We start from the raw sequence: 12,180 nt of genomic DNA, 5'->3' as shown, positions 1-12,180 counted from the left end.
ACCCGTTGGAAGGGGCGGGGCTAAGAGCTCCCGCCTGTCCGCGAGGAAGACCCGTTGGAAGGGGCGGGGCTAGGAGTTCCCGCCTGTCTGAGGAGCAACTGAGGGAGAAAGAAGAGACCGAGGAGCGACTGGAAGCTTTCTAGAATAGACTGGGCAGCCATTTGCTCGAGCAGGGGGCTGAATTAGATGATCTCCAGAGTCCCTTCCAACTCAGTTATTCTGTAAATTCTCTAAGAGATCCTCTTGTAGTAAAACGATGGTAGTGCTGAGGGATCCTGCCCCAATGTCCTTTTTCAAGGGGAGGACTCTCCAGCTGGAAGATACCCCCCTTTTTTTGAGAAACAGCCCCTGATTTGGGGTGCTAATAAGCGGCTGTGGCGCATGGGGAGAAGCTGTGGAAGAGCAAAATTGGAGATCCTGAAGGGAGAAAAAAAAGATAATATTGAAAATACTAGTATTCCAAATGGGAGTACTGGTCGAAAGACATTCAGTTCTAGAAAAAAAATTACCTCAGAAATTGCAGAAGTATGTGGAAACTTAGAAGGCTGAGGGGAACCTTTCAAAAAGGTAAAGTGTGCGAGGGAGATAGCAGCTACATGTTAAAGGAGAAATATGAAGCTATTTTAATATGAATAAATGGGAAGAGAAAATAGTTCTTGAAGAGTTAGGAAATGTGAGGTACACAATAAAAGTACATGTTGTAATTTTCCATTTCTGCTTAAAGGAATAGGCATATAGAGGCACTTAGCTAAGGTACTTTTAGGAAAGATGTAGTAAGCTGGAGGAATAGAGAGGAACTATATACAATGACTCAAAGCATAGTTTTAGAATAGTGCACACTATTGTAGAATAGCATATAGTTTATGAATAACATATTCAATTTATATAAGGTTTATTCTTTATAAAACTGCCTAGAGTTAGTATTTTAAAGTATAATCCTATAGCCAAAGTGTAGCCATGTTTAACTGAAGCACGAAGTGAGAACTCTGTTACACACATAGCTTCTAGATGAAAAGCAGGCATTCTTATATAGATAAACAAGTGAAGATATAAATCTTTTTTAATTGCAATTATCTAGGTTGACAGGCTCACCTTGTAGGAAAATTACACCCTTAGCAGAATGTTACAAATCATGCTACAGACAAGGAAGGGGAGGTAAGACAGGAACAAAGGGGCTTTTGATCTAATAATTGAAGGGTTTGGTAATTGTAATTGTTGCTAGGCGGTCAGAAATCCTGTGACTAATTCAGACACTATCAACTGGGTTTGAAGAGGAAGGATGTAGTGTGATGCACTGCACAGGATAGGGTATAAAAATCTATCCTAAAATTGATTCAAGTGTGATCTCTGGGATTTGTAATTACCAAGAGATCCACCAGATTTTGCAAAAGCTTTAATAAAACTTGTTTTGTTTTCCAACACCCTTGGAGTTGAATTTTTATTCCTCACAGGAAACAATTCTGTAAAATACAAAATTACAAATAAAAGCTAAAGGGTCTCCTGAGATAGTAAGAAGTAACTAAGGAAATAAAAGGGACAGAACCGATTGAAGAAAAATATTCATATTCTAAGTGGGAGTACTGGTCATTCAGTTCTAGAAAAATATTACCTCAGAAATAGCAGAAGTATGTGGGAATTTAGAAGACTGATGGGAACCTTTCAAAAAGGCCAAGTGTGCAAGGGAGATGGCAACTACATATTAAAGGAAAAATATGAAGCTATTTTTATATAAATAAATGGGAAGAGAAATAGGTGGTTCTTGAAGAGTCAAGAAGTAAAATACAAAATACAAATAATAAAAGATTAAAGGTCTCCTGAGGTAGTAAGAAGTACCTGAGGAAATAAAGGGACAGAACTGATTGAAGAAAAAAATATTCACAAATGGAATTTTTGCTAAAAAAAAAAAAAAAGGCACAAGCAGTACCAATTTTGTGAGACGTAAAGCTTGAAGTTCTTTCTGTACTCGGAATGCATGTTTAAGAATCTTTAGGTTTCATTCCACCATTTCCAAAGTTTCTCCTTTGTGTGAAATACAGGTAGTCCTCGACTTACAACAGTTCATTTAGTGACTGTTCAAAGTTACAATGGCACTGAAAAAAGTGACATGACCATTTTTCAGAATTATGACCATTGCAGCATCCCCACGATCATGTGATCAAAGTTCAGATGCTTGACAACTGGTTCATATTTATGACCGTTGCTGTGTCTCAGGGTCACGTGATCACTTTTTGTGACCTGACAAGCAAAATCAATGTAGCCAGATTCGCTTAACAATTGGGTTAGTAACTTATCAACTGCAGTGATTCATTTAACTACTGTGGCAAGAAAGGTCATAAGATGGGGCAAAACTCATTGAACAAATGTCTCACTTAACAACAAATTTTGGGCTCAATTGTCTTAAGTCGAGGACTAACTATACCTATCACAAGGTGACACAAGCATTTTCCACACTCTATCTATGGATACATTTTATATATATTTTATTCATTTATTTATATCTCACCTACATCTATAAGTCAGAGGTACAGCCTTCAACTCTTAGGACTTTGGATTTTGATCAGCTGGAGGTAAACAAAGAGACAATGGCCATTTTAATTTTGATAGCTGCAAATTTATTCATTAAATTTGCCGCCTATCTTGCTGCAGGGCTACTCTGAGTGGCAAATCTATGCTACTTAAAAAAATCTTTGGTCCACGACTGTAGGGCAAAAGAATTAGTAAGGATCTGTTCCTGGTGGAATGGTCAGAAACATTCATAATTGTGACACGTACATTGGATGGAGACCTATGTTGTAAAGTTTTATAACTGCATGTTTTCCAATATTTGTAGGAGATTCCAGTTCCAGTGGTGATCTTTACAATGCGTTTGTCCTCAACAATGCGATTACTGTTCTATACAAAGGAAGAGACATCAATAGTGAGTGCAAAAATTATAAGTGGTTTAGATTATTAAGCATCCCCAGGAATGCTGCACTGTAATTGAAAGACGAGAGGCAGCAATAAACACAATTTGGAAAACCAGCTTTATGCTGATCAGGGAAGGCCCAATATATGATGGAAGTAAACCATGCCTAAGAATAATTGAACATTTAGCAAATGGTTCGACCCTGATCAGGAAATAAGGAGAAGAGATTTTGTTGTCCAAAAAAGCCTGAGATCATGCCTGGTTATGCAGTGTTCATTAAAAAAAATATCAAGGATGGATATAACAAAATATTTATTTCTGGCCAGAAAGCCGGTGCCCAGGAACCAGATCAAGCATCTCTATGTGTTCAAATCTGTATGTGTGCATATGTACCATTGTCAAAAGCCATACTCCAAATAAGATAGGCCCAGAGCAAAAAAGGTAAATAAAATTTAATATAACAAAATGTCATTGCCATTAAAATAAGGAAGCAAAGTAATTTCTATTTACATGCACCATTGTATCTCACATCCAAACATGCCCTTTCCATCTTCAACTGAAACAACAGAGACATGAGAGATTGGGGAAGGGGTAATTTTGCTGGAAATAGAGAGGGAAAAGAACCAGAGGTGTATGGTCCAGAAGAAGAGTGAATTGAGGAAGGAAAAATAAATTGAAGGGAAAGTGAATTGAAGGGAGAAAAGGCCCATTTTAACCCTTAGAAAAACAGTTAAAATTTCTACAGGCAAGCAAGGATAAACCACAATCCTCCAAACCCAGATTTAGGATCAGGATTAAGGGCTGGCTAATGCTCATTCACAGCTATATAGTCATTTATGCCTCTAGCCCAGTTATATTCAACATAGATGTCTGCTCCCAAATACACTGAAAGTCAGCATCCCCAACTCACAGATAAAGAAGGAAAAAAAGTCACCTTCCATATGGATAATCTATATACTATTAAAGGTCTCATCATGACCTGACCTGGGTAAACAGGGATACTCAGTTGAACCAATCAAATTTATTTATTTATAAAATTTATAGGCTTGCCCACCTTAACTCAAGGTTACTTTGGGCAGCTAATGGACTAATTTACAGAATGTATCCATTCTGGGACCAGTGACTCCCGAGGGAATGAAATTTGGGGAAATTATAACTGCCTCATTGCTACTGACTGCTGGTGTACTGCTGGAACAGTTTCCCACCTACTCTCACAATCCCTTGCACTCTCCCACACTCAGCAGTAGCCACTTACATGCCTGTTGGGAAGAGAAGGGAAAGGGGAGATTTTCAATGCTCCTTACCAGATTCCCACAAGGAAACTCAATGGGGAGGCCAGGAGAAAGTTGGAGTTCACTCCTGTTCCCACAGCTTTTTTGCTCATCACTAGTCGTTCAGTTCCTCTGCTTAGGTAAGGCCAGAGCTTTTTTTCTCATAGAACGCCCAGAATGGAGTTCCGGCACCTTTTTTGGATGGAACCTTATAGGGTAAGCAAGGCGGGTTGTATGACGTGTGTGAGTTCCGGCACCTTTTTTTTTTATATAGAAAAAAAGCACTGGGTAAGGCAATAGCTCTAGCAATAGCACTTAGACTTATATACCACTTCACCATGCTTTACAGCACTCTCTAAGCCAGTGATGGCGAACCTTTTAGAGACCGAGTGCCAAAACTGCAACCCAAAACCCACTTATGCATCGTCGGGTGCCGGGTGGGTGTGGCCCATTGGGTGGGCGTGGCCCATTGGGTGGGCATGGCTGAGGTGGTAACGGCAGACTGGGTGGGACTAAAAAGTTCAATCAATCAATTCCAACTTTGCAAGATCTTTTTTTTTTCCCTGCGAGAAGTTGAAATTGACTAATTGATTGAACCATTTTTTTTTTCTTTGCACACGGCAGTGGAAGCCTAAAGAGAAAACATTTTATAAAATCTAGCTGAAGGCCTAGGACTGGGGTGACGGCGCGAGTGCCCACAGAGAGGGCTCTGAGTGCCACCTCTGGCACCCATGCCATAGGTTCGCCACCACTGCTCTAAGCAGTTTAGAGTCAGCATATTGGCCCCAACAATCTGGGTCCTCATTTTACTGACCTTGGAAGGAAGGAAGGCTGAGACATTCTTGAGGTGGTCAGGATCGAACTGTAATGCTACATTCTAACCACTGCGCCACCACGTTCTGAAATGATATCCCAACAGGGAATGGATTGTCAAGTGATTTAATAAAAATCTAGGTATTCCTAATATCTAACTGCAGATTTGGCTGTATATAGCTGATTTATATTGTACCTACTACACAGACAAGATATTAGGCCTTCCCCTTTTAATAACTTGAAGCTCTTCCAAAGTTTCCTATAATCTTTTTTAACTGGTCCATCCATTCTATTTCTTCTCTTTCTTTCACTCTAACTCATTTTTTCTAATTAAATAATCCATTCCCCTTTTAATCATGGCATGCTGATCAGAAATGGAATGACTTAAGTTCTTTCCATATTCCATGCATGTACAGAGCCTTTTCTCCATGTAGCTCCTTTTATCAGAACTTCACTACTCTGACAAGTTCCTCCCATATTATATGCAGGCAGGTGGGTTCTTCTTTGTATGGATCCTTTTATGAAAAGAGAGGGAAGTGTTGTGACTGAAACTCTTTCCACACTCTTGGCACTCATATGGTTTCTCTCCCGTGTGGATCCTCCTATGTGAACTAAGGGAACTGCTTGTATTGAAACTCTTTCCACAGTCCGTGCAATGATAGGGCTTCTCACCAGAGTGAATCCTCTTATGTGATATCAGGGAACTGCTTGTATAAAAGCTCTTTTCACACTCTGTGCACTTATACAGCTTCTCTCCTGAGTGGATTTTCTTATGAGAACTAAGATGACTGCTTTTACTAAATTTCTTTCCACAATCCATGCACTGATACGGTTTCATCCCAGTATGGATCCTTTCATGGGAACTAAGGGAAGCACTTTGGCTGAAACTCTTGCCACATTCCGTGCATTTATATGGTTTCTCCCCTGTGTGGATCCTTTTATGCGCAGTAAGGGAACCGCTGGTGGTGAAGCTCTTTCCACAGTCTGTGCATTTGTATGGCTTCTCCCCTGTGTGGATCCTTTTATGGCAGGAAAGATTTCTGTGTTGGCTGAAGCACTTTCCACACTCTGTACATCTATATGGCTTCTCTCCTGTGTGGATCCTTTCATGAGAAATAAGATCAGTACTCTTGCGGAAGCTCTTTCCACATGCTGTGCATTTATATGGTTTCTCCCCTGTGTGGATCCTTTTATGGGAAATGAGTTCACTGCTTGTACTGAAGCTCTTTCCACAATCCATGCACTGATATGGTTTCATCCCTGTATGGATCCTTTCATGGGAAGTAAGGGAAGTGCTTTGGCTGAAACTCTTCCCACATTCCATGCATTTATATGGTTTTTCACCTGTGTGGATCCTTTGATGACTAGTAAGGTTATTGCTCCAACTGAAGCTTTTTCCACACTCCATGCATTGATACGGCTTCTCACCTGTGTGGATCCTTTTATGGGAAGTAAGATCACTCCTACTTATAAAGCACTTTTCACAATCTGTGCACTGATATGGTTTCTCCCCTGTGTGGATCCTTTCATGGGAAGTAAGACCACGTCTCATTGTAAAGCTTTTTCCACACTCCATACATTTAAACGGTTTTTCCCCTGTATGGATCCTTTTATGAGAAATGAGATCACTGCTTTGACTGAATTTTTTCCCACAATCCATGCATTGATATGGTTTTATTCCTGTATGCATCCTTTCATGGGAAGTAAGGGAAGTGCTTTGGCTGAAACTCTTCCTGCATTGCATGCACTTATATGGTTTTTCCCCTGTGTGGATCCTTTTATGGGCAGTAAGGGAACCACTTGTGGTGAAGCTCTTTCCACAGTCTGTACATCTATATGGCTTCTCCCCTTTGTGGATCCTTTTATGAGAAGTAAAACCAATACTCATACTGAACCTCCTTCCACATTCCATCCTTTTATATTTCTTTCCTGCGTGGGACTTTTTATGCAAAGTAAGATCATTGCTTGTAGAGAAACTCTTTCTGCACTCTGTACATTTATATGACTTCTCCACTATCTGAGTTGTTTTCTGGGTATTAAAAGTACTGCTGTCATTAAAGCTTTTCCCACTGTCTGAATATTTATGTGATTTTGGTGTCTCAATCCTTTGATGTAAAGTAAGACATAGACTCAAGTCTTTTTTTCCATGTTCCCTGCATTCAAGCTGATTCTCTTTAGAGTGGGTCCTGCTACATTCATAGATGAGCGATTTATTGCTGAATGCTTTCCCACCCTTTAAACAGCTTCTTTTTTCTTTGTGAGGCTGAATATTGAAGCTGCAATTTTCTCTATACTGAAAAATAGACGATTTTTCCTTCCTATTATTCAAACAGTTTTCTGCAGTCACCTTTGGTTTCCTCCGATTTTGCAATATCCCTTTTCCAGTCTCAGTCCTTTCCAATGAATTTACACCTGGTCCTTTATAATCTTCAGGCTTCTCCATGTCATCTGTTTGGAAGGAAAAGAGAGACTAAAATTAAACATGAGATGTTTAAGACATAAAGTGATGTGAAAACATCATATAATAATAATAATAGTAATAGTAATAATAATAATAATAGTATTATTATTATTATTATTATTATTATTATTATTATTATTATTATTAATAATAATAATAATAATAGTAAAGTTGGAAGGAACCTTGAAGGTCATCTAATCCAACCCCCTGCTCAGGCAGGAAACCCTATACCATTTCGGACAAATGGCTGTCCAGTCTCTTCTTAAAAACTTCCAGTGTTGGAGCATTCACCGCTTCTGGAGGCAGGTTGTTCCACTGGTTAATTGTTCTAACTGTCAGGAAGTTTCTCCTTAGTTCTAGGTTGCTTCTCTCCTTGCTTAGTTTCCACCCGTTGCTTCTTGTCCTGCCTCCAGGCGCTTTGGAAAATAGCTTGACTCCCTCTTCTTTATGGCAGCCCCTGAGATATTTGAACAGATATTCTGCTCCTTTTTTATTTCAATACTACTGTATCAAGATTTTTCCTTCTAAACTACATGGTGATGGGAATATTTCCGGGGCTTTCTTTATTGCATCTCTGATCCTTCCTGTTATCTCCAGAAAGTTGGAGTACTAGGAGGCATCTGAGGTATGAGGTCCCACAAAGCTCCATTATTTTTACCCATTGGGGAAAATAATTTGGTGTCAAGAGGAAATGTCTGGAGAGTAGCCTCTAGAGTTCTGGAGTGGAATATCATCACTTTATTGCTTAACATTTAATTTCAAGTGGGGAAGAAGACAAGTTGAAATTAAATCAAGAGAAAATGGAGGTGCTGTTGTTACAAGCAAACTGTGCTTAAATGCTGGGGTTGAGTGGGTTTGAGATGAATTGCCCTCCCTTGAAAAAATAGGTCTGCACTCCAGGAATGTTCCTTTACCCTCAGCTTTCCTTACACTTCTCAGCAACTTGCTTTATTCAAAGTTACATCTGTGAGAAAAACAGAGTTAGACTATCAGGATATCTTGTGCCTTATCTCCCCTATGCCCCAAGAGTGGAGAGATTGTTTTTATCTCTACTTAAGCACTTTGTTTTTTTTTATAACTGTCTATTTTATGGTCCCCCCTGTTCTTCCTTGCAGGAAAATGGCAATTTTGCAGATATACAGTACCAATGCACCATTGTTGCTACTTTAACATGGCATTGTTTGCGGTCAGTCTGTACAATCTTTTTGTAGCAGCTAGTTTTTTTTTTTGTAGAGGTGGCATTTGCTGTGTTGTTGTTTTCTCAATTCTGCTTTTGTATGCATTTGTTCTGAAAGCTTGGTCTTGTGAAGCCAGAATTAGTCCCTCTGTTTCTTTCTTCAGCTACATGCACATTCTACAACTGTGCAAAAACATCATTTGAAATGGCAATGAAACTGCTGCTCCATACTATTTGAATGTACAGCCAAATATTGCACTACTTTGCACTGAGCAAATGTGCTACTCTTATTAACCACAGAAGAAAAATGGTAAAAATGAATTAAGATGCCCAATAGAAATAAGATCAAGTAACTTGGCACATGTTCTTGTTAGCTATGGCTTGATTTGTTCAGAGAGTATTGTTAAGAGAGGAATCAATGCACTGACAAAAGTGTTAGTGAGCCTCCTTAGAAGATTCCCCTCCCAGTCTAACATCACTGACTAGCAACTATGTTTTCCATTGAGCTATTGATCATTCCTCTTCTCTTATTTCCAGACATTTGATTATCCAAATATGTGGCAGGGAATCAAATGCCTTCTTGTAACCAATCCAAACTTTCTATTGAAATTATTTATTTATTTTGATTTACATAGCTGTCTGTATTACATATGTGACTCTGGCCATGATGCACATATGGTCATTTCCATTCTCTCTAGGAAAAGTATAAACCCTAATCACCTCTGAGAAACTAGTAAAAATATACCTTCTCCACATATTTCAATTCAGAGCAAAATGGATCGCTTACCCATGAAATTCACAATTTTAGCATCCCCCACCCCTGAGAAATCAATGCTTAGCTCTCGTCAGAATATACCTTCTCCACCAATTTCAACCCAAAACAAAATGGATCCCTTACCCATGGACTCTACATTCTTAGCATTTTCCAGCATGACCTCTCTGTACAGGGATTTTTGGTTAAAATCCAGCAGAGCCCACTCCTCCTCAGAGAAAAACACAGTTACATCTTCAAAGGACACGGCGATCTGAAGTACAAAAATACTCCTTGTTAACGTACAATTGTAGAAAATACTTGCAAATTCTTTATTCTAATGGTAAATATTCTACTCATTGGGAGCAACTCTTAAATTCTTCTTGATCTACTCCTGAGATGATCTACTCCTGAGACAAGATGAGGGTGCAAAATGGATTCCAATACTTCCTGCAAGATTGCTTATCAAGCAGATATTGGGATATTACTATATGATATCTTATATTAATGTTTTATATTGTCCAGTAGGACATACACAGTCTTATATTGAACAACTAGAAGAAGTTGTTGGGAGATGTCCTCAAAAAGAAGCTTGAGATGCTATGAATGTGTGGATGTTATCAGAACACTGGGAAGATGCTCTGAATAATTGGTTAGTTGCGAGCTATTAAACTGATGCTGGAAAAGACTCAAACTGCTTTGGAGAGAGTTACATGTTCCTTGAATAAATCATGTTGCACTTTAAGAGATGGGACCCTCCTACCTGAGTTGGAAGTACAGCCACTGTTTCTGCTCCACCACAAGGAGGAGGCCTTTTCACTGGTATAATCACCATTGTTGTGTTTTCTAAGAACGAGACAAAAGCAGAGGAAGTACATATTTTAAAAACAGCTGGAGAAAAATTTTGTACACAGGGCTAAGGTAATACAGTAAACGAAACTCATGAATATAAAGACTTTGGGCAATGCATACTCCTGAGGAGTCCCAATACATCAAAAAGAACCCTTTTTTACCTGATGGTGTCTCCTGAGATGATGGGTCTTCTTGTCTCAAGACAATTTCTTGAGAGAGATGTGACACTTCTCCTGATGTTTTAGAACCATGGGTGGCCACCTCCATCAAATGCCCATGAATCTGAAATAGCAGTGAAGAGAACATTACTGCCCCTGCGCCAGCTTATTAATATGACCTTGGAAATAAGGGGTGAAGGAATCATTTATCTATCAAGGATACATTTCATTAATCTAGTTTAACGAAGAGAAGGATGAGGGGGACATGATAGCAGTGTTCCAATATCTCAGGGGCTGCCACAAAGAAGAGGGAGTCAAGCTATTCTCCAAAGCGCCTGAAGGCAGGACAAGAAGCAACAGATGGAAACTAATCAAGGAGAGAAGCAACCTAGAACTAAGGAGAAACTTCCTAACAGTTAGAACAATGAACCAGTGGAACAACCTGCCTCCAGAAGCGGTGAATGCTCCCACACTGGAAGTTTTAAAGAAGAAACTGGACAGCCATTTGTCCGGAATGGTATAGGGTTTCCTGCCTGAGCAGGGGGTTGGACTAGAGGACCTCCAAGGTCCCTTCCAACTTTATCATCATCATCATCATCATCATCATCATCATCATCATCATCATCATCATTAAAACCATCCTGATTATATTTAAGACTTCATTCATATCGTTTTGATGATCTCACCTGCTGCTTTTGCCGTGTTTTCTGTTCCACATGGCTCAGGAGGAAACCTTTGGCTAAGGTCACTTCCTGGGAGCTGATCTCTGCTCCATGTATCCAGACACAGCTCTCCAGCTCAGTGGGTGGGGTGGCCACGGACTGTTGCAGGATTATCACCTGAGCTTTCATGCGGCTCTCTTGTTTCAGCCACTGATTGTAAAGATGATGGAGTTGGCTGCATATGACTTGGAGTCCCTCAGCTTCCTGGCAACAGAGCTCCCTGAAAGGGCAACACTGGACAACACAATGTATGACTGCTTCTTCCAGAATGTTCTGCTTGGTCCTTGCTGCTTGTCCAAACAAATCCAAAGGCTCTTCTGAATCTACAAAGCAACTCCCATTCATGGGAGCAGAATGGGAAGGAGATCCTCCTTCTGCCATCTTGGAGAACGAGGTCTTTCTTGCTTGAATGATTAGGTTCTATGGGAAGTAAAATTCAGCTTCCAGGATAAGATGAAAATGAGTAGAGACCTATAATCCAACATGCTGAGAAGAACTTTCTTTCATTATTCAATTTGTAATTTATGTTCCTGAGTGGCCTGCAAAGAATGAAAGCAAGGTAAAACAGGAAGCAACGGATGGAAACTAATCAAGGAGAGAAGCAGGCTAGAACTAAGGAGAAATTTCCTGACAGAACAACTTGCCTCCAGAAGTTGTGGCTGTTCTAACACTGGAGATTTTTAAGAAGGGATTGGACAACCATTTGTCTGAAATGGTACTTATAGGAGGTCCTGCCAGAGCAGGAGTTTGGACAAGCGGACCTTCCAGCTCTGTTATTCTGTCATTCTATTATTCAAACACAGCAGATTACAACTGCTAATGAAAATAATTGCAAAGGAGGGGGAAAAAATCTTAGTCATTAATACAACATAAACAACTTCCACCAGAGATAGACATCACAGTGTGCAGTTTAGAAATCTTGAAGTTTGTGGGCTTTAATTTTTTTTTTTGCAAATATCTACCCAAGGTGCTATTTTGAAAGGATTCAGATATCCGGGGCACTATCGACATGGGATGCAGATCAGCCAGGCCCCTTGAACTTCTGCTGAAAGGAATATTTCCTTGCCTCC

At 39.7% G+C, this 12,180-nt stretch overlaps 1 protein-coding gene across 1 annotated transcript; it reads right to left on the bottom strand.

Annotated features, from left to right (window-relative positions):
* Nucleotides 1-5,258: 5,258 nt before the first annotated feature.
* LOC107293296 (zinc finger protein OZF-like) lies at nt 5,259-10,493 on the bottom strand. Its single transcript, XM_029285362.1, has 4 exons — nt 10,392-10,493; nt 10,142-10,224; nt 9,526-9,652; nt 5,259-6,837 (listed from the first exon to the last, which is right to left on the bottom strand). The coding sequence occupies exons 2-4, from the start codon at nt 10,211-10,213 to the stop codon at nt 5,468-5,470; spliced, it is 1,569 nt and encodes a 522-aa protein (XP_029141195.1). The 5' UTR covers nt 10,214-10,224; nt 10,392-10,493; the 3' UTR covers nt 5,259-5,467.
* Nucleotides 10,494-12,180: the final 1,687 nt, after the last annotated feature.

Source organism: Protobothrops mucrosquamatus, unplaced genomic scaffold, assembly GCF_001527695.2.
Source record: "Protobothrops mucrosquamatus isolate PMUCROS unplaced genomic scaffold, P.Mucros_1.0 scaffold1569, whole genome shotgun sequence".
Lineage (NCBI taxonomy): Eukaryota > Metazoa > Chordata > Lepidosauria > Squamata > Viperidae > Protobothrops > Protobothrops mucrosquamatus.
The sequence above is the reverse complement of the archived record's forward strand: the minus strand, read 5'-3'. Positions and strand labels throughout refer to the sequence as shown.

Excerpts from the sequence above, each read along its gene's own strand:
- LOC107293296 (XM_029285362.1), bottom strand. The coding sequence starts at position 10,213 with ATGGTGATTATACCAGTGAAAAGGCCTCCTCCTTGTGGTGGAGCAGAA. Across the intron at positions 9,653-10,141 it reads TGGCTGTACTTCCAACTCAG|ATCGCCGTGTCCTTTGAAGA; the intron begins GTAGGAGGGTCC and ends TTTGTACTTCAG. Across the intron at positions 6,838-9,525 it reads TAAGAATGTAGAGTCCATGG|GGGAGAAGCCATATAGATGT; the intron begins GTAAGGGATCCA and ends GGATCCACAAAG.